A 22,329-nucleotide genomic window follows, 5' to 3' on the forward strand; every position below is an offset into this window, starting at 1 on the left:
CTATATGGGGTCCATTCTCTAAACTGAAATGCTTACCCACATAGGTTGAGATATGAACATTGACTCCATGGTTGCTTTCACAGTATGCTTTGTGTACTTATCTATCTGTCCTGTGAAACAACATCCAATCAAGATTGTTGCATTTAGTGGAAGCTGGGCAGAAAGTAAATATACTTGTAACCCTGTGCCATTGGGACCCATAAGTGCCCATGCCCATGTCACCATATTTTAGAGAGGGTGTGGAGTGGTTAAAGGACATCTACCAACAGGAAGCCACGTACACTGGCATACTGGTGTGCGCCCTCTCTGGTATGATCTGCTCTTCTTTTACCTTCGTATGCCCTATTTTTGTAAATACTTTTAAATTATGCAAATGAGCACGAAGGGGTCCAGACTCCATAGATGTTAATGGAGCCTGGAGCCCCTCAGACTCTTTTGCATAACTTTTAACGTTTTCTTAAAAACAAGGGCATAGGAAGCTCAAAGAAGAGTGGATCCTGCCAGATGGGGCACACAACAGTATATCAGTGTACTTGGTTTACTTTGGTTTCATCCCGGTTGTAGATGCCCTTTAAGATCAAGATCTAAGCCTTCACCGTGAATTCTGACCTAGTTACATTGCTATTAAACATGCTTATTTTCTATAAAATGGGCGGAATGTATTAATGTGTTGGTCTTTAAACCAGTATAGACACTTCTCTTCTGCTCCAGATTAATCCGTGTATCTGCTCCTGAATGATTAATTTGGTGGAGTATTAGACTGGTTACTTGTGCTCGGCACCTCCTATCAGTTGGTCTAGTTTACTGCACCACAATATTGAATTTCCTGGTGCAGAGACTGAATTTTAGTCGGAAAACCACTTAAAAATAGCCCAAAACCTTTAATAAATGTAGCGCATGGCATTTCAGGTGTAAATTACTTCCGTTTTCTGGCGTAGACAGATTCAGTTGCAGTCATTTTAACATTAAAAACATTATAAGAATTTTTCTGAGCATTTATCAAAACCACCATATTTTTTATTAATGCTGTAATGAGAGACCTCAGTATAAAGGAATCTGCATACTGCATGGGCTTCCTCTCAGGACTCATTTGTTGCTGAGATTTGCCAGGTTCTTCATTTCTATTAGAAACACATGAGAAGACCACAATGAATGTAATGACACCAAGTCATAAAAAGTCCCAAAAATAATTTTATCTGAAAAACAATGTACAATTAATAATATTGCACTTTTTTTGTACAAGAAATTCTAATAAATACAAACAAAAGCTATACATACATAGACATTTTATATTAATTATAATGATGAATCTTGGCAACACACACTGAGCACAGAAGGTCTTTTACAAAGTGGCCATATATTGTGCATTTAGAATAGGAGAAGGGTATAACAGCTGTTACAGTGGTTTATGATGCAATTATTTGATAACTACAATATAAATAAGGTTTATACCAATTTTTAAGTTCCAATGCATCTCCCCAGCTGACAAGAAAAGAGCTAGCCACTGGTCAAGACCATGATGTCTGGGTGAAATAAACTTGACTTGTGGTGAGAAAAAAATGAATTTTGTAACAAAAATAAATACAGTTCAAATGAAAAGATGGTGTGAACAAGTAAAGGGAATGTAATTTATCTCACTTTACCATAGGTAGAATTTGCTGTGTTGTCACCCTTATGTGATCTTACATGGAGAGTAAAAATCTATGACACCACTTACTAAGTATGGTCTTTGTATTACCGGTGTCTTTTTTTAATGAGACAAAAATGTTTTGGTGCCTCTTCTGTCACCAATGACCATTGAGAGATTGTTTTAGAACAAAGTGGAGTGATTGCGGAATATACAATGGAGACAGCCCGAGAGACCTTAAAGTAAAGGGCACCCCAAGCCCACTTTTTTAGGTCACTCATCTGGTATGATCAGCTGCAAATCTTTATACTTTTCATCTTACGAGCAGCTTGAAGGGGTCCTGCATTTTTAGGGTTAGGGTTTAACTTAACTCTATCTTGTTTAATCCCTGAAAATTATGATAATGAGTCTCTGTGGCTGACTCTGCACTTCTCTTTATGCACTGCTTCAGAGAATTATGTCATCACTGTGTTGTCCCTGACAGGCAGAAGTAATCAATCCCTGCACCATCCCCCAGTTGCTGTATATGAGTCATCCAGTTTAGGTTGATTAGTCCTGTCTGGACAGTTCAGAAAGCTCAGTGTAATTTGTTTATGAATGGCAGCCAGCATGCGACCCATCTTTCCCAAGGTCCTTAATTTTATAATGGTTTTTTGACCAAAACCACTCAGATATGTTTCTGCATCAGTGTTGCTACAGCATTCTCAAGGTATGTTTGGTTCACAACTCATGAAAACAAATGGTAAATTTCCTTTTACTTCCTTTGGGTTCCCAGAAGGTTGGTATGTGCAGCCAGTGCTGGCATGGCATTGTACATTCTATATATTGAACCACAGAACAGTGGAACTGGAGACACGATGGCCATGCTTTTCTGACTAAAAGTAAAATAGTTGAGCATGTTAAGTGCTATCTTAGAATATAGGGAGGCCCCTAAAACAATTAAAGGAATGGAGATGTTTTCTTTTGTGTTGTATATTATGTAGGATGTGATACTCCATGGTGGCTTACCTCATATACCTTTATGTGTCTGTCTGTATGCAATATAAATGCCAGTCTGTGGCCATTAATGCAACTCACAGTTTAGGTTTTAGTGGAAAAAACCCTTGATGAATTTAAAAAATAAAATTATCTAGCCAAGTGGCATCAAAATGTACAAGAAACAAAGTGCTTATAAAAGCTTAAATAATCCTTCTTTCCCAAAATTTGCACATTTCTATTTGCCTTGTTTGTCATTCTCAAGCATCACACCCTTAAAGTGCCAGTAAAAATAGCGGAATCTGCTTTGTCTTGGTAATCACTAATTCAATATACTGTGTACTGAGGAGAACCATTGCTTGATGGCTCATGCCTGTAACCCTTGTCAAAGTTAAATCTGTGCGAGAAAACAGGCTCATTGGTAAGCAATGCTGTAGTTATTCCTTTGATGGTTTGGACAACATTGTTTTTCAGATTTGGTTTTATTTAATCCGGGAAAGGATTGGTCCCAGCTTTAGTTCCTGTAGTGTACGTCATTGTGCAGTGCTCTGTGTTTTATAGTGGGGTGGAAGAGAAAGCACAATAGAAAAATAGAATTAAAAAAATTTCAAAAATAACAATACATGTACATCCAGAGGTGTCCGTTATCACCAAGTCCCATCTAATCCCTTTGTTCCTATTTTGCTTGAAAATCTTTGTGTGGGTCACAGCATCCTCATAAGTAAGGTCCATGATGCAACCAAAAGTATTTGTTCTAGGTGTCTTTCACATCCCTTGTTCAGATCATGAGAAACATCAGGTAGGTCCAGTCTTCCGGCAGAAGACAATCTTGTTGAGTCCCTTTTAAGGGCCAACTGGCACACAAGTAACTACAATCACTGGATCGGCACAAGCCTATAGATTAGCTTTGTTCTTATTTTTGTCTCCTTCCCGAGTTAAAGCAAATTTAGGCTTCTGGATGGGTTGTCATACTTTCCCACAAGTCCCACAGCAGCGAGATTTAAACTGTGCTAGCTGACAAAGTTTCAGCTGTTTCACTTTTTCACAGTACCTGGTTGTATCTCTGCAATTAACTAAAAGAAGAAAAATGTATGTCACATTAGGATCCCAATAGTAATTAATAACAAGTGCAAGTAACAAGTATTTATACATAGTGAAAAACATCATTGAGGAGTTAATTTGAAATGGGTTTTCCTAGATTAGAAAAAGAAACTGCTTTTTTTCAATAACAGCGTTAAAAGTGAATACAGCCTTTCTGTACTATTGCACCTTAGCTCTACTCACTTTAAAGGAGTTGTCTGGCCCCCAGGGATATTCATACTGATTTGCTGGACCCCCAATGATCATATACTTAAGATAGGTCATAGGTATGAACATTGCCTAGGCAACCAGACAACCCCTTTAAAGGAAATCTACCATTAAAATCCAGCATGATAAACCAGGCCAATAACTAGATCCAGGTACTTAGATCTATGGTGTGGTAACTATACATTAATACGAAGTGCCAGATTTCTTGAGGTTGTGCCATCTTTTTCATGTATTACATGCAGTTACATGTGGTGACTTTCCAACACCTCTTTGCACATTCGCTATTTACTTATGGTGCTTGCGGCAATAATTATCAAATTGACCTTCATTGATGCAATGTGATGTATCGACTTATTAGGGTCTGATACAGTGGTCTTTGTAATATGTACTGGTGTACTTTTTAGATGTTTTTAAATTGTGTCTTGTTTGGTACTGTGTTATAAAATTAATAAAAATATACTCTGTATATAGTTTTGGCCATTATACACACTTCCTTTTGTCTTCTTTTTAATGGATCAATCTTCTTATATTTGTTATCCATGTCAGGTCAATGAAGGATCTGGCATGTTAAATCCCTCTGGAGTTTCTAAGCTGCCATAGTGGCCTAGTTGCGTAGCATACATGCATGCTTGGCCATTATGTCAAAAGGAAATTAGAAGCAATAGCTGCAGGAACAATTTGTCTGAAAAAACATCAATCATTTAACTCGTGGCTGAATTTGCTAAGGTGCGACATGGGTGGGAAGTGAAAATGCAGCTATGCATTATACACACACTTTCCCAAATGGTGGATAAATTGGAAGCAAATCCTTGGAAAATTGTGTGCAGTCAGTTCGGGGAATTGTGACCAGAGATCTTGGAACCCACTGGAATCGTACCTTAGTAAATCCAGCCCTTACAGCTCATACCATTCTCACAAGGCGCCATGTTGCAGCGTTGCCAGTTAGAGGGCCGCGGTCTCCAGGAACACATATGTTCTTGAACAGACTTTCCAGTTCGATGATGAACACATTCAACACGTCTTGACTGGAATCCATAGCTGCCACAAGTGGCTGTGCAAAGGGTCCAAGGAGATACTCTCCACTGCACACTGCATGTGTCTGCCAAGCAGTTTTGTGTACTAAGTGGTCTGGGGAAGAAGACAAATAGGATACAGTTCAAGAAAAAAGTCACTTATGAACTTCATCACTATTGACACTGCAGATATCCTACATTTGCATGAGCAAATTCTGGTGGACCAACCTTCAGCAACCGGCCACTAATGTGTTGATTCACCAAACTGAAAGGTCAAATGGTGGATATGTGGGAAAATAAATAATGCTCTGTGTAGGATTACTAAACTTTCTGCAAAAATCTAGAAGACATCTTGCAAAGAACTTTGGATTTGGAAATTAAGGCATCATCAAGGTGTTGGGAATGAGCATGCTGTCTCTCACTGCAAACAGTGTGAGTGTATATGTCTCCTACTGCAGCCAATTTAAAGTCAAATTTCTGGGATGCATTCATTAGGTCTTAATAGTTAACATTTGATTGTTTATTGTCATTATTTTCCTTTACCCTGAACAGTTTTTTCACTTTATTTTGAACACCAAACTGTGCTTCTTACACCTTAATTCTTAAAAGAAATCAACTTGTATAAAAAAAACTACAGATAACTCCTGCCCATCCTCCACTAGCCATGACAAGCTGGGATCACATAGAAATAAAACGTATAATAAGCAGCACAGAGCACTTAGTTGACATCACGAGAGAGGTGTGAGTTTACCTCGGAGGTGGCGAGGCCGTGCATAATTAGCAGCCCAGAGCAAAGGACATATTGTCCCCATGCACCAGCCAGCTAATTATAAGTTTCTTTTTCAGTTGATCCCAGAGTGTCAAGACTAGCGGAGGAGAGCGCTGGGATCAAGATGAAGAAGAGCGGGGGTGAGTATCTGTACAGTTTTTTACAGCTCCGTTTTACCAAAACAATGTAAGGTAGTTGAATAAATCACCTCCATACTGCTATTGGATTCTGACTCCCATAATTTATATTCTATATTTAGTTACACAATAGGGGTAATAATCTTTATCCTATTAAGGTTAAATGAATAGTTTAATGCATATTAATACGCTTTACCAAAGCACACAATACTTCCCTTGATTGCAAACCAAACTTATAGAATGATGAAAACTATTTTATAAAGTATATCCCATTAAATTATAGAAACAAATGGCCACAATTGGACACTGGAACTCCAGATATGAGCAAATTACTCTAAATGCTTGGTGGCTTAAAGAGCTTACAGTCTGATTGCTAGGAAACCCAAAGCATCCCAACATTTTCCTGAGGAAATCACAAGATGAAATTGAGCATGCTTATCCTATTCGGAGTTCATTTACAGGGCAATTTAAAACAGATATGCTAGTGTAATAATGTCATAAACATAGCAACATACTGTATGTTAATAAGCACATATAAAATGTATTCACTCAAAATAATACTGGGGGGTCATAATATTTACCCTGCCACAAATCACAGGTAAAGTATAGTTTATTAGGATTGAGTTTTTCTATTGGTCTGATTACCTGGGTAAGACTTGGCACTGTTCTGGAGCCACAATGGTTCCTTCCCGTGTTTGACAGTAGACCTGTCTATGCTGTACAGCTGTCCGTGGTCCTATGCACGGCCCATGACACTACAAAAAATTATAAAGGTATCACTTTAATAGTGATTACTAAACTGCATGTTAAATGTACCCTTGTACATGATATAATACAATACTGATGTACAACAAAACTCTGTTTATGGAAAGTAAGACTCCTATCTCCTCCAAGCAATGGCTGTGAAGGATGGAGGCCATCTGCTCATTTTAATTTGAAGGCAAATACATCAATCTCTTTACCACTGGGATTTTAAACTCCTTTTTCTAATTTTGTATGTTGCAAGATCAAGAGTATGCAATCCAAAGGTCTGTTCCATTCAATATATAATAACTGTGTAAACTCCCAGGCTAATAACCCACTGGACATTTATAGTAAAGGGTATACGTACAAGCAGAGCTAAATAGCCAGTTTGTACAATAGCAATACCATACTGTTTAAGGGCTTTGTAGCTTACGCCCAGCCACAAGCCACAGGACCCGCCTCCTTTTATCAAGGAACAACACAGGAAATTAAGGCTCCTAGAGAATGAAGTGAGATTTCATGGTCTGAGTAGGTTCTGGCCTGTTGTAAAACAGTAGTACTAGAGAATGTGGTGCAGGAGCCAGAGTGGTAAGGATATGTTCTTATTGTTCCCACCCTGCCCCCCTGAGACACCATGAATCTATTTTCACCTACAAGCAATGTTCTAGGAAATAATAATTGGTATTATAGCATCCAATAGAAATTAGAGGCAGGTGGAGTTACAGTCAGGCCTAATTAAAAGAAACCTCCCACCACGGACCAACCTATTAAGGTAGATGCGGTGGTAGGTGCATCTAATGTATGTAAGGATAGCCCTTTTAAGGGCTAATCCTTAACTCCACTAGATCTTTTATTATCTTTAATCGGGCAATATGCACATTTTCTAAAGAGGCTACTGGGGTGTGGATTAGCCAAAGCTGAGGCTACACGTCAAGGCTTTTCCACATCCCAGTAGTCTCTTTGATTGGCTGCACAATCTCAGCTCTGAAGCCTGAGCTACTGCACATGAGTAGAAATCCGATTTCGCCGACAAGTGTGTGCAGCTCTTCGTAGCTGCGTGCTGAAGCTATCTGGTAGGAGGATCAAAGAGGCTACTGAGGCGTGGCGTAGCTGTGCCATGTAGCCTCAGCTCTAGCTACTCCACGCCCCAGTAGCCTCTTTAGAAAATTTGCATATTCCCCGATTAAAGATAATAAAAGATATAGTGGAGTAAAGGATTAACCCTAAAAAGGGCTATCCTTACATACATTACTTGAACCTACCACCGCATCTACTTTAATAAGGAGATCCGTGGTGGTAGGTTACCTTTAAGCTCTCTTGATGTTAGAGGTTGTATGGTGCTATATATCTGTGTACACAAGCTCTTAACTAAGCACTACTTAATACATTAGAAAAAATGTCCATATTCTACATTATTGTGACACGGATAAGTAGAGAAGGATACTCAGCCAATAAAGTTTAATGGTTTAAAACTATTTTTATGCATAGAAATAAGTTGAAATCACATGAAAAGACATTCTTAAACTGCAGATGCACAGCACATTAAGACTGATCCATGGCTCACTTGACACCTATTGATGCCTCTGTCAGGCGTTGTGTGGTTGGCTCAGGAACACATAAAATACAGTCAAGTAACAACAAATAAACTCCATCCACATGCCTTAAGGGCATAATTTGTAACATTAAAGGATATTTTGTGGAAGACTAAAATGCACAATTGACAGCACACATATATATATTTATGCTTTCAATTAAAATGCTTTTTAACTCTTCTGAAAACTTCTTCTCAATGTAGATTTAATATGACCTATTAAAGATACTTAAAAGGGTATTCCCATGAAGACAAGATTCTCAAACGTACTCAGGAGAACAAAATAGCACATTCTCTAATTAAATATTATTAACAAAAATACAGCATTTCAAATATATATTCCAACCTGTCTCTATCAGTCCTGGTGAATACAATTTTGGTTGCCCCTGGACCTGACCCTGGATCTTCTGACTTCAGGGTCAGCAGACATATAGTTCTCCTGCCTGACACTGCACTGAGCTGCTCTCTGCAGTGGCTTCCACCATTGCATTCCACTAAAGGCTCACACACACGAACACCGACTGCCTGCTGGCAGGCAACATGTCGTGTAGAGGGTAAAGCTAAACGCTACAGACAGATAATATCTTTATCCAGGGAAGGGGGAGAGAGGTATATAGCAGAGCTGACAGTATGTAATGTCTGTGATAGAAGAAGGGAGAATGTCATGTGTAACATGCATCTCAAAGATCTCATCATCTCTCATCTCTGATCTGTCTCATCTCTCCTTCCAAGTGTCAGATACTAGTACAATGTTCAGAATGAAAGTGTATATAAACCTGTACCCTGATAAATCTAACCACATTGTCAGCACACAGAACTAGAGGTTATAGAATTATACTAGAATTATAAAGTGTCTGGTTAGAGAGTTACTGAGTCATAGGAGCTAAAACAGTGCCTTTAATTTCTTTCTATTTTGGGTCTTACCTACCTTAAGATCATTTTTACTGTATAAGATATGAGAATGAATAGACAAAAATTGTAATCAAAAAGTGTACAATAGTTCAGTATTTCATTTGCTTACCTGTCCCCATGAAGATGTGACCCATTCCACACACAACTGCCTACTGCAGCTCTGGCTATCAACAGGACGTTTTGTGGACAATATGCAGATATCATTAGAAACTGGAACTGAGATGCCTCCGCCAGTTATCTTTTGACATGTCACGCGACGGGTTTGAACACCGCCTCCACAGCTTTGTGAGCATGTTGACCATGATGTAACCATCCACCTAGAGGGAAAATTGTAACAGAATTATATTTCTATCTTCGCACTTTATACACAGTACATGAAAATAAATTAGGAAACCATTTCAGATTTTCAGTTAACAAAAAAGGAAATTCATGTTTTTCCAACACTTAACCAGTTTACTTGCAAAACTATAAGCAACAACAACTAAACCCTTCTTATAACTGTAAGTATAACAAAATAAGTGAATGCTCATGTTTCCAGCCTAACTTTATTCCTATATTATACAGCTTGGGTTATTTTATGTAGTTAAGACAAGGGGTGTCACAACTGAGTTTTTTTGCTTTAATGAACCTGATTTCGTTGGGGTCAAGTATGTAGCACAATGACCTAACCATTACAATGAGATGAGATGTTTTCATGGATGGTTAAATACCAGTCAGTTCAGGAAATAAAAATATAATTCCTGTCCGAAAAATTGCTGGATTATACTACAAGGAAGACCATCAGCTTGTTGTACAGCCAACACTATGACTGCACAGCTGTATCAGTTTATATGTGAGAAGATGAGGAATGCACTTTTTGATGGATCAACACATCGATACCAGAGATGCAAGGGAAACTACATAGCGCTGCTCTCCTGAAGTGCTCTGCCTTGTCTAATCCCCATAGACTAAGTTTTACTCTAATATGTAATTGTTCACAATTCTTCCACCATAGATTGCATACAGCCAAGATCAGTGTTCAGGTTGAAATGAAAACAGGATGTAGAACCTTTTTGAGTTTATATAAAGTTCCCATATAATTTCCTTTGGTGCTGGCAGAGTAGCAATTTCCTTGGAGATGTATCATCATGTTAATGTTACGGTTGAGCTAAAGTTCACTAATAATTGGGTGAGCAGAAATAGGCCAATAAGTTCAAGGATTTCAATGTGTAAACTATTTCATGCAAGTCTGCTATGGGATCTGGCAGACATTGCTAAACTATTTCAGAGAAAGGCAAATAGCTTCATAGATTATAGCTTATTTGTGATATTATCATAAAGGCACAGGCACTGATAAAAGACTATAATCAGGAAAAGTAAATAAACTGATGTCATTACAATCTGCATGTATATTACCAGTTGTATCATGAGTCCACATACTTTATATTACCTGTGCAGCAACTGCCTTATTAATTTATGAGCTAAGCAGATTTTTATATGGTTTAAAGGGAACCTGACAGCAGATATTGACCTAATAAACCACTACCAGTATGATGTCAGATGAGGACCTTACAGATCATGTTTCTTTCATGAAGGTGGCATCGTCCAGAAAATTAACTTTGTAGAGAGACTTAAATTGGTATAAAACAGAGGTGCACAACCTTTTTTGGCCCAAGGGCCGCATTGTCATGCCACTATCCTTCAGGGGGCCGCACTATTAACCAAAACCCTTGATACGCCAAAAACCATAGTACAGAGCAAATGCCCCCCAAGAAACCACTACTGCATAATACTGAATTTGTTTAATAAGTAACTTAAATTTAAGTTACCTTGAGACTACAATACAGCGCACAAACACGACAATATTAATGATGGTGGAAATTGTCTGAACCCATGCAGCAGGTAATAATCGTGAATAATTGGTTGCATTAAGTAAATGTAAGCATACAAAAAAAGAATACATGTGCTAAAATATAAACCAAATGGTGCGCTATATGCCAAAGTAATACAACACCATAGTCATGATTATGTATCCATGTGTAGGAGACTATGAAGCATGGTCAGAGAGCAGGGGAGGTAGGTAGACCCCACGCATATCATCACCAAGGGGGCCCCTTGAGCAACCATTTGGTTTATATTTTAGCGCATGTATGTCTTTTTCGTATGCTTAAATTTACTTCATGGTGGCAGATTGAGTTACCCCCTTTCTGCCCCCAGTGCTAGTACCCCCTGCCCCCAGTTCTAGACCCCCTGCCATAATTTCTAGTTCCCCCTCTGCTACCCCCAGTTCTAGTCCCCCCTTGCTGCCCCATTTCTTATCCCCCCTGCTGCCTCCAGTTCTAGATACCCCCTTGCTGCCCCCAGTTCTAGTACCCTCTGCCCCCAGTTCTAGCCCCCCTGACCCCAGTTCTAGCCCCCCCTGCTGCCCCCAGTTCTAGTCCCCCCTTGCTGACCCAATTTCTTACCTCCCTTACTGCCCCCAGTTCTAGTTCTTTCCTTGCTGCCCCCAGTTCTAGTCCCCCCTTGCTGCCCCATTTCTTATGCCCCCTGCGGCCCCAGTTCTAGTTAACTCCCTTGCTGCCCCCAGTTCTAGTCACCCCCTTGCTGCCCCCAATACTAGTTACCCCCTGCTGCCCCCATTTCTTACCCCCCTGCTTTCCCAGTTCTAGTTCCCCCCTTGCTGCCCCAGTTTTAATTCCCCCTGCTGCCCCCAGATCTAGTCCCCCCTGCTGCTTCCAGTTTTAGACCTTTTCTCTTCTGTTGCTCCCAGTTATAGTTACCCCCTGCTACCCCCAGGTCTAGTTCCCCCCTGCTGCCCCAGTTCTAGTTCCCCCTCCTGCCCCCAGTTCAAGTTCCCCCTCCTGTTACCAGTTCTAGTTCCCCCTCCTGCTGCCCCCATTTCTTATCCGCCCTGCAGACACCAGTTCTAGCTACCTCCTTGCTGCACCAGTTCTAGTTACCCCCTTGCTGCCCCTAGTTCTACTCTCTCCCCTTTCTGCCCCCAGTTCTAGCTCCCCCCTGCTGCCCTCAGTTTGTTTCCCCCCGCTGCCCCCAGTTCTAGACCCTTCCCCCTCTGCTGCTCCCAGTTCTAGTTACCCCCCCTTGCTTCCCACAGTTCTAGTTCCTCCCTGCTGCCCCCAGTTCTTATCCCCCCTGCTGAAACCAGTTCTAGTTACCCCCTTGCTGCACCAGTTCTAGTTAGCCCCATTGCTACCCCCAGTCCTAGACCCTTCCCCCTCTGCTGCTCCCAGTTCTAGTTACCCCCTTGCTGCCCCCAGTTTTAGTTCCTCCCTGCTGCCCCCAGTTATTATTCCCCCTGCTGACACCAGTTCTAGTTACCCCCTTGCTTTCTCAGTTCTAGTTACCCCCCTTGCTGCCCTCAGTTCTAGCCCCCCCGCTGCCCCAGTTCTAGTCCCTCCCTGCCCTGCTGCCCCCAGTTCTGGCCCCCTGTGCCACTCCCAGTTATAGTTTCTCCTCACTGTGAGCACTGAGCAGTTGATGTCCAACATTTCTTTTCTAATCAAATACTTTTTATTGGGTTTTTTAAATTTTCAATTTACCTAGTATATGTGCTGGTATCATGTAGTATCATGTAGATAGGCATTTACATGACTCCTCAACATTTACAGATCATCTGTTTATCACAGAGGTGCTCTTCCTCTCACTATAGCATTACCACATCTAAATATTTGTATGAAAGTTGGAACTTGAATATTTTATTATTGTAGATCCAGACAAAATTTTGTCCTGGTGACAACTGGATTTTCAAAATTTTGTGCTGTCCGAGGAACAAAGATTATCAATAAAACTTCATTACAGACACCTTACAGCTGATCATTGCAGCATGGGACCAGAGTATAGTGTCTTGAGAACTTCACAGTGACCAGAGAGGTCCTTCTGCAACTACTGGTCGTCTGTAAGTTGGGTATTCTTAAGTCGGGGACCACCTGTATTTATAATATATATATATAATTTATAAAAGAATATCAGCTTGGTTTATGATGTTCATCGTATCACAGCAGGTGTTGAAAGCATGAATGAACGAGTTCCAGCACATCTTGAAGTTGGCCAGGTCTTACATCTGAAAAGCTGTACATAGTTATCCAGGTCCTTGAGAAGCAGAGTGTTTTACTTTTGTCATACTTGAGGGTAGGTCAGGCCAGGACATGATCACATTGACCCTTTCAACACTATGTAATGCAAGCTTTTTCCTAAAATTTCCCTGATGTGGCAATATCTGGTAAAACAGTTAATATCAGGACAGGATGAGAGCAAAGTACTGAAATGCATACATAAGTGAAATAGCTTTTTTCGGCTGTATTGACTTTTTAATCAGGTCTTTAAAACTAATACCACAGAAAGGAAAGATCCAATGCAGGTAAGGTGGGCGTCTATTAGTCCTGATTTATCCACACACTATGACCATGTTGATTTAGGAATAAAATGTGTTGAATAGCACATCATAAATCCATTTGCTGTCTGTCCTGTATGTTTGATAGCTCACGTTTAAATGCATGATCTGAAACATATTCTTTAAAAACTTATCAGATTCAGTTATTAATAGTATGTCCAATAATAGTGAATGGCTTGGAGTCTCATATTTATAATATTAAATGTATGTGATACCAACCTTGGTGGACAGTCCCTTCTGTTGCAAGGAATGGGATTAATGGATGGTTTGGGCTTCTCTTGGCAATAAGACCCATTGACCTCTTGCATTTTAAGAACACATCTTAGTTGTGGATGTTGGATTCCTCTATTACCACAGGATGTAGTACATGGAAAGTGACCAACCAAAGTCCACTGGTAATCTGAAAATAAAGATGTGAAAAAAGACATGGTATTGGACTGACAATATTTAGATGTCGGTTTACCAGTTGTGTTACCCCTACCCATGTTACCCCTCTAGAGAGAAATGAACTGGCCTTTCAATAGATGAAAAATGCTTTTTTTATCATTCAACTTACCTTGAAGTGAAAGAAAAGCTTTTTGAGTGAGTAGCTCAGTTGTGGTTCTTTGAATAACACAACTATATTCTCCTTGATGGTCCTTACTTATATTTCTTAGCTGAAGAATTTGACTACCTTCCAAAATGTTGTATGTGAGCGTTGTTCTACTGTTAAGTGGTTGATTTTCATGGAACCAAGTGATATGGGGAATAGAATCGCCTTTCACTGGACACCCTGTAAAATAAAGCATTCCACAGAAATGTTAATAATTTACCAATAATACTTAAACACAGTTAAAAGAAATCTACCATTATAATGAAGCATGAATAAACCAGGGACACTTACTCATAGATTCAGGCACTGTGACTGTTGTAATCTCCTTATATTTGTTATCCATGGCCTCCATCCTTCTAAACTTATGCTAATGAGTTATGCTACCAACACGATCCAGCTTCACAGGTACACTGTCTCCCCTGCTCCCCTCAGAGTGGTAAGTGTTCCTGGCACATTGAAACAGCCAGTGAAGCTACAGTCTGCTAACACCCACAGCACCCAAATGGCTTATAAGCATAATATTAAAAGTTGATTTTAGAAGTAAGGAGGCCATGGATAACAAATATAAGTAGATTTCCACAGTCACAGTGCCTGGATCTATGAGTAAGTGTCCCTGTTTTTTCATGCTTTGTTTTGATGATTGGTTTCCTTTACAGACGGGACGCTCATTTTGTGTTAAAACTGTGGTTTGACCAAGTTTAGCCATTAATCATCTTTCTTGTATATGGAGATCTTTTAAAAACCAAAAACATTAACTACATTGGAAGTATTTCCGTGGAAGTTATTGCCAATGTCTTAGGCTATAAGGATAATTTATAGGAGATAGACAGATGAACGGTAGATTGATGATAGACGATAAAGATGAAAGATGATATAGATTTCTAGATGCAGAGCTATAAAGTAGATAATATATACATTGAATAGATGATATAAAATAGATATGAGCGATAAATACAGTAGAAGAGAGAAGATTGATTGATAAATGGATAGATAGATAATATATCTATCTATATATATATATGACGTACAAGATAGGTTCCGTTGGTTTGTTCTTAAGTTGAATTTGTATGTAAGTCGGAACTGTATATTTTATAATTGTAACCCCTGCCAAAAAATTTTTTTGGTCTCTGTGACAATTGGCTTTTAAAAATGTTGAGTTTATAACTCCTACAGCTGATTATTATAGCCTAGGGCTAAAGTACAGTGAACTACCAACATCCAGAGGGCCGTTTGTAACTACGGGTTGTATAACTAGGGGTGTTCTTAAGTAGGGGACCGCCTATATATATATATATATATATATATATATATATATATATATATATATATATATACTAAGATAGAGAAAAAGTGAGATATATAAATGGTTAGATAGACAGATTATCGGAGATGGATAACTAGAGAGATAGATTTTAGATATATAGACAGGAGATGCACTTTTTACAATTTTGAGAGTGGCTACACCTCACAGATATTAACTGTCACGGAGATATTAACTGTTGTACTGCCGTCGGGAGTGATTTCTTATATAAAAATGGCACCTGATATTCTCACTTTAAACCTGAATATTAGTTGATATTATTCCTTTTCAAAATGTAGTAACATAAAGTGAGTATTTCCATTATCTGTGAGGTGCAGCAGCTCCTGTGTGCAGCAAATTCTCCCTGTAGCCTGATGGCTAAGAATCTGGAGGGGGGTTACACTTCAGGGGGCTGTATCTCTGGCTCTGTGACACATAGAACCTCACTTCTTTCCTATGAAAGAAGAGAGTCTCCTCTTTTATATCATCTAAATTTGTGTTTCTAAGTGTCAAGAAAACGGAGCTTTAACTATTAAACTGCTGTCGGGAGTGATTTTTATGTATAAAAATGGCACCTGATATTCTCACTTTAAACCTGAATATCTCTGGATCCATGGCACCTAAAAACAGAATTCAAGATTCATTTGAAAGAAGAGATTCTCCCCTTTCTCTTTCAGTGGGCCCTGGGCAATTGCCCCCTTTGCCTACCCATAGCACCGGCCCTGCCTAGGGTCTCCTCTTTTATATGAATCTAAATTTGTGTTTCTATGTATCAGGAAAACGGAGAAATTAACTGTTAAATTGCCGTTGGGAGTGATTTTTATATATAAAAATGGCACCGGAAATTCTTAATTTAAACATGAATATCTCCTGACACCTAGAAGCACAATTTTAGATTAATTTGAAAGAAGAGATTCTCCTCTTTCAAAGGGCCCCCAACGCTAGCCCTGTCTATAAGCTTTCACTGTCTATGCTAGAAACATAAAAGGAGAACAATAAAAAATATGACAGACAAATCCAGAAATCAACACACATTTATGAAAACAAGTGCAGTCTGTACAATCAAAACTGGCGCACTGTCTTCATTAATCTGGGGCCCCCTCTACTGCTCTGGAAGTGTGGTGTTTTTTTGTTTATGCTGATGAATTATGGCGCACATGAGTAATAAATGTAGTGCAAACTCCGACAAACGCTTTAATAAATATAGGCCATAGTTCAGAATACTGATGACAGGGATGCCAGTGCTGGCTCTTTGTGGTTGGTGTATGGACTATGCTTGTCTACATTCTGGTGCTGGGTCCACTGTTACTTTATAGTTTTTGATACTGCTATACATGTAATATTCTGTGGGAACTAAGCACATTATTTAGATAAACCAACAACATTGGGCTATACTCTGGACCAAGTTTCTTTCTTGTAAGAATGAATGTTTTAAAGGGGCTGGCTACTTTTCAATGAATCTCTCCCATTAGATATATCTCTGCATGTATATGTATCTGTACTTTTGCCTCCTGTGAGAGCTGCCTTTCCCTGTTCTCCCCATGCTGCTATCTGCATATATACACAACTTCTTATTTCTGTCTGTCTCTAATGGCAGCCTCCTGCTACAGGTCCCTCCTATTTATCAGTGTATGGTCTTTCTTTAGCTTACTTTGTTTACATGTCTATGAGGAGTGCACAGAGAGTCTGCACAGAGCACTAAATGAAGCATCAGGGAGGATGAATTAATTGGTGAACATTCAGTGAATATTATTAAGGCAGTAAAGGCACATGTGCAATTTATGTTAAAGAGTGGCCAACCCCTTTAAGCATGGTTATCCAGTGTTTCCCATTCATTTGTCTTAATATGGCAGCACTTCACCTGATCTCCAGAACAGCAGTCAGGAGGGTCTGGCAGTATTGGGTATATCTTAAATTTGGACTTTTCTTGCTAAAAGTGCATCCTATATTCCAAAATAATTATATAAAAAAATTCCCTATCTGTTTGTTAGCTTAAGTCACTACTAAAGATCTGATCAGTCTGTGGATTTTCTCACTGGGTGTAGGCTAAATCATAAGGCTTGGGTGTAAGTGAGTAGGGACATATTGTTGGGAGTAGAACCTTAATAACACGCTGTATGGAAGTTATCAGTCACTAGTTAATGCATAAATCATAAACCCAGATCCTCTGAGACATGGACTTTAGCATATGCCAGGGTGGAACATACAGATGTATCCAATTTACATATAGATTTTGTGGATATGTTGAAATTGAGAAGAAACTCATACTGTAATGTAGTATTATAAATGATACGAAATCGTATTTGTAATGATGATTGGTTACATCAGCCTTCACTAAAGCAGAACATATTAATTCATTCTATGGGAGCTTTTTCTAGACACAGAAAGGTAATTGCAGAGAATGGAACTGACTAATTGTCTCACATCAAACACCCATTTTTCTTCACCAGATGCTAATCACAAAAACCAGGTTAGTTTATCTTTGTGATTAGAAGGTGATGTAGAGTGTATTAACCCTAGAATATCTAAACAGTAGATAAGGGAATTGTAAGGTCATTCTATGACATATCACATGATGGCAAAATGTGGCGCAGCATACATAAAAGAATTGAGCACTGCTCACAATGGGGCATTCATTATTAGTATTGCAGGGTCTGTGTTTTTGGCACATGAATCATGCAGTTAGTTACACTGGGATTGTGGCGTAAGGGGTTAATGAATTGGTGCAGGACCAAAAAGGTTCTGAACTGTCTCCACATTCATGAAGGTGAAATAGAATGTGGCCTTATCTTGTTTATTTGCGCGTCAAAAAAAAAGTGTCAGGAACCTAGAGGCACAGGAAAGTGCCGGATTACCAAAAAGCGCCCAAATTACCTCAGTGTCAGAAGAGGAGCAATATTGTACGTCATAATTATAGCACAAAAGGCGCAGCAAGAAAAAAAAATTTTCCAATAATGAATGCCTCCCAATATGTTCAATATAGTGGTTCTAACGGTGACATATTATCCCTTTAACCATTTAGGTGTTGCTTTTAAACATGACAATAACCTGGAAAAATGACTAAAATATAGATATTAATAATTAAGAACGTCAAACATGCCCATTACAATATACAAAATAATATAGTCATGATCTTTATGGCAGCAGCCAAACAGTATGAAATTTGTGTTAATAAGCTGCTAAAAGTTTTTTTATTGCTAAATTTGCCGAGATGAATCGTAGTTTGGGGAAGCTGACATTGTGGCCAGGGTAGAAGAATAAAAGAAGAAGTGCTCTGATTAAAGATGTCATCTGTCAGTCACCAGATTTCTAGTAATTGCTGGTATGAGACCACAATTATCTGGCATCAGAAAACCCAGTAGCCATTCTCTTTAATGGATTGATAATAGGCTATGCTACAACTCGACCATTGATCTATTCTTTGAATAGGCCACTAAAATCAGCCAACTGTTTGTAAGAATCACAGAAACTATTCAACTCTGCAGTCTGTGTGGTGGCTCACTTCCACTACTCTTTTACATGTTTTTGTTCTTTTCATTTAATTTTCTTTACATTGAAATCAAAGCTTATGGAATAAAACCTGGTTTACTATAACAAGTAACACTTTATGGTCTCTTGTGATTATCAATTTGGATATTTTATATTGGATTTTGATATTAAATTTTTTTGAGAGAATATTGTCTATAAAGAGTTAATACTGTGCAGTATTTATCCACAGTCCCTGCTAAGAAGATATTTGTCTATTTAGAATAGGAACAACATGTGGTTCTTAGGAAATGCTCTATACACAAAGTGCACCATAATCCACTTGACCTGTGTGCTCACTTCTCCCTAGGATAAACTTGTCAGGACACTGATGAATCTCATATGCATTACTCATCCATGAATACTATCTCAATGGATTGCCTGAATATACATAACAGATATAGCTAAACAGAGACACACCAGAAACAAATGATATCTTGTATGTTAAGAATACACTTAGGTTTAGTACATTTCAGAACCATCTTTTCAGAACATGACCCTAACTATGCTGGCATTAGTAAAAAAAACTTGTTGCTATGGGTTTTTCATGAGCTAGTGTTGACTGCAGGTGTATGAACACGGGCATACTTTTATGAAAGATGATATCCATGTGTATCTTTGTAAAAAAGAAACTCTGGGTGGCGTTACCAGAGCCCCTCTGGGCTCCAACTGCACGCCCTCCAAAACGCTTCTAATCTTCCCACTGTCTGCTAATCCCCTGAACCCATCCTGCTGGCTGCTATTGGAGACAGCTGATGTCATTGGGAAGGGAAGAGGAGCCAGTGGGTTAGAAGAGGGGGCATGCAGTTGGAGCCTGGAGAGACTCTGGTAACACCACCTGGAGCCCTTCAGACTAATTTACCTAAACATTAAACTCTTATTTACACATAAACCCGGCTATTATGTTTCTTAAAAGTACTTCAATGTTCAACTTTCTAACTTCTACAAAGCACTGGTGGTGATCTGTAAAGGTTATATTATGTTGTACATTTTATTTAATGATGGTCAAACCTGAATATGTTCAGGTTTTGCATGGAAGCCAAAACCAAGATTGTATTGAAAACAAGGGAATGACTTGACATTTATACATAAATTTCCAGTTGATGATTTGTACCTTCAAGAATCTGAATGTGGAAATAGAGGGGGAAATTTATCATACGCCGTACTCTTATCATACTCGTGCCCGCTGCAGGCAAGGCCTGGCGTAGAAATAAACGCCGCCAGCAACTTTTTACATGTGAAAAGTCGCCGGCGGCAGTGAGTGAGCCAGCGCAGGGACAGTAACACCACGCACTGACCCAATCCCGGACGGACGCTCCCCCCATTCATGCTCCACTGGCGTGAAGGTGGCGGATTGGGGCAAATAATCCCAAGTGCTAGCAATATGATAGCATTTGCGATTATTTCAGATCCTCTGCACGACTGACGCGGTGCAGAGATCCTGATAAATATACCCCAGAGTCTCAGACTATACTGGAGATTTATCTGATTAGCAGAGAATCACATCTCCTGATGCATTTAATGTCTCTCCTGCAGAAGAAAATGAAAACTATGCTATTGTAGATTTGCGCTATGATTTACACCACTTTCCAGCATATACTATAATAGGGGTTATGTTCTTGTGCATAGGAGGCAATATTATATCTAATATATAAAGCTGAGTGCATGTGTGTATACATGTGCTACAGCTAGTTTGCTATATTCATGTACATATGTGCAGTAATATTCTACATTTCACCAAAATGCAGCAATCCCAAGTAGTGAAAAAGGTTTAGTGGCACTTTATTTCACCTCTAGACATAATTCTAGTTATATTTTTGTACATAAGGGACAGTATTAAAACAGTTATAACAAAAGAAACTTTGAAAGTCACCATCCCTTTGTCTTCCAATTTATTGAACTTTCAACTCGAATTGGAAGGAGGTGCACAGGACATGCTCCACTGGTTTGCAGGAAGTAGACAAATCTTCAAAAAGACGGTTGTTCGTCACCATTCAATAAAATGTAAAAACTTATTTCACAAGAACATTAAAAACAGGGCCCAAACAGCAACCTACTTGTTACAAGTGTAAAGAGAACAAAACGTTTTATTGAATGGAGCAGGACAACCAATTTTTTAAACATTATAACAGTTATATTTTTGCATGTAGAGTATTATACAATATTGTAGAGCATTTTAGTAGTTATATTTTTTGCACATGTAGTGTTATTACTAAATGTAAATCAGAGGTCTCACCTGCACACTTCCTGTTCTCAATGTGCCCCAATTATAGACATGAGTGCAGGAAGTGCATAGAGATGACTGTATTTTATATTAATTATAATATAATGTTCTATTAAGGGGCATAGTTCCTTGTAAATGTTTGTCTTACTCTCTAAAGCTTTGTGGCCTTACTGATTGCTCTACAAGTGTCCATGCAGTTAGGGCTCACATTTACCACTCAAGGGAAGTGATGACTTTATTAGTTGGTACACTAAATGAGGATCATTTTAAATTATTGTCTAATGAACAGGAATTTCTGGCACTGGAATTGTACAGAAGTTTAATTAATATAGGTCAGAGGGGAGAAATTCAATATAGCGTGCAGCAGCCAACTGAACTACAGACATCCAGGAACACACAAAGGCTTCCACAGTAATTTCTGAGCTATTATTTTGTATTGCTCCTGCTTCAGTGTTGTAATTTTAAACAATAAACTTCCGCTAATTCATTATTCAACAGTGCTCTGAAAATCGACATCTTCAAAATTATACTACTCCCAAAATCCTATTTTGCAAGCAACTATCTCTCCAAACATGTGCTGGAGAAAAGCAGGGTTAAAATGTTGAGACCAAACCTGGCATGGTTTTAATTATTTCTCCCTCTTGCCTCTTATTAATGGAGAGTATAAATTCCTTGGAGAAGATAGGCCTCTTTATAATCTGAATATGCATATGATGAAGCATTGGGTTCAATCTGTATTACATTAATAAAAAGAACAAATTGATGTGTAACATAAATCAGGGGAATCGTTTATAGTAGTTCTTATGCCTGAGGAAGGCACCGCGGTGTCCTGCCAGCTATCAATTTCCTTTGGTTTCTCTAGACAATAAATATATGGTTATTTGTAAAATTTATGTACTAGAGCTCAAAATCCATTAAAATACATTTTTAGGAAAGTTCTTAGGAAAAATGGTGGATCTGGCATTACATAAGTACTCCACTCAGGAGTTAGCAACTTAAAGAAAGCAAAGTGTGGCCTGTTGACCATATGTGAACCTAAAAGGATTTTCTTTGGCTCCAGACTAATCTAACACAATACATCAGTGTAGGCATCCAGAATATATAACAGACAAGATTAAGGAAGACATTTATAATTTTCGTTATTTTTCATGTTGGCAGTATAGGAAACCAAACAGTATCAATCCCAAATCCAAACTTGTAACGAACCCCCCACTGTCAGTTC

General features: G+C 38.9%; 1 protein-coding gene across 3 annotated transcripts in view; it reads right to left on the bottom strand.

The window, feature by feature from the left end:
• Window positions 1-1,171: 1,171 nt before the first annotated feature.
• The window catches only part of ADAMTSL1 (ADAMTS like 1), a 542,967-nt gene continuing 521,809 nt past the window's right edge, over window positions 1,172-22,329 (bottom strand). For 2 of the 3 annotated variants that reach the window (XM_072154046.1, XM_072154066.1), the window contains 6 exons: window positions 14,023-14,238; window positions 13,686-13,866; window positions 9,186-9,393; window positions 6,475-6,584; window positions 4,818-5,038; window positions 1,172-3,675 (listed from right to left, as the gene is read on the bottom strand). In XM_072154046.1, the coding sequence (XP_072010147.1) occupies window positions 3,569-3,675; window positions 4,818-5,038; window positions 6,475-6,584; window positions 9,186-9,393; window positions 13,686-13,866; window positions 14,023-14,238 (1,043 nt within the window). In that variant the 3' untranslated portion in view covers window positions 1,172-3,568. Of the gene's footprint in view, window positions 3,676-4,787; window positions 5,039-6,474; window positions 6,585-9,185; window positions 9,394-13,685; window positions 13,867-14,022; window positions 14,239-22,329 lie in introns of all 3 variants that reach the window. The other variant, XM_072154056.1, reaches the window with a different exon arrangement.

The sequence above is a fragment of the Engystomops pustulosus genome, chromosome 1, assembly GCF_040894005.1.
Source record: "Engystomops pustulosus chromosome 1, aEngPut4.maternal, whole genome shotgun sequence".
Lineage (NCBI taxonomy): Eukaryota > Metazoa > Chordata > Amphibia > Anura > Leptodactylidae > Engystomops > Engystomops pustulosus.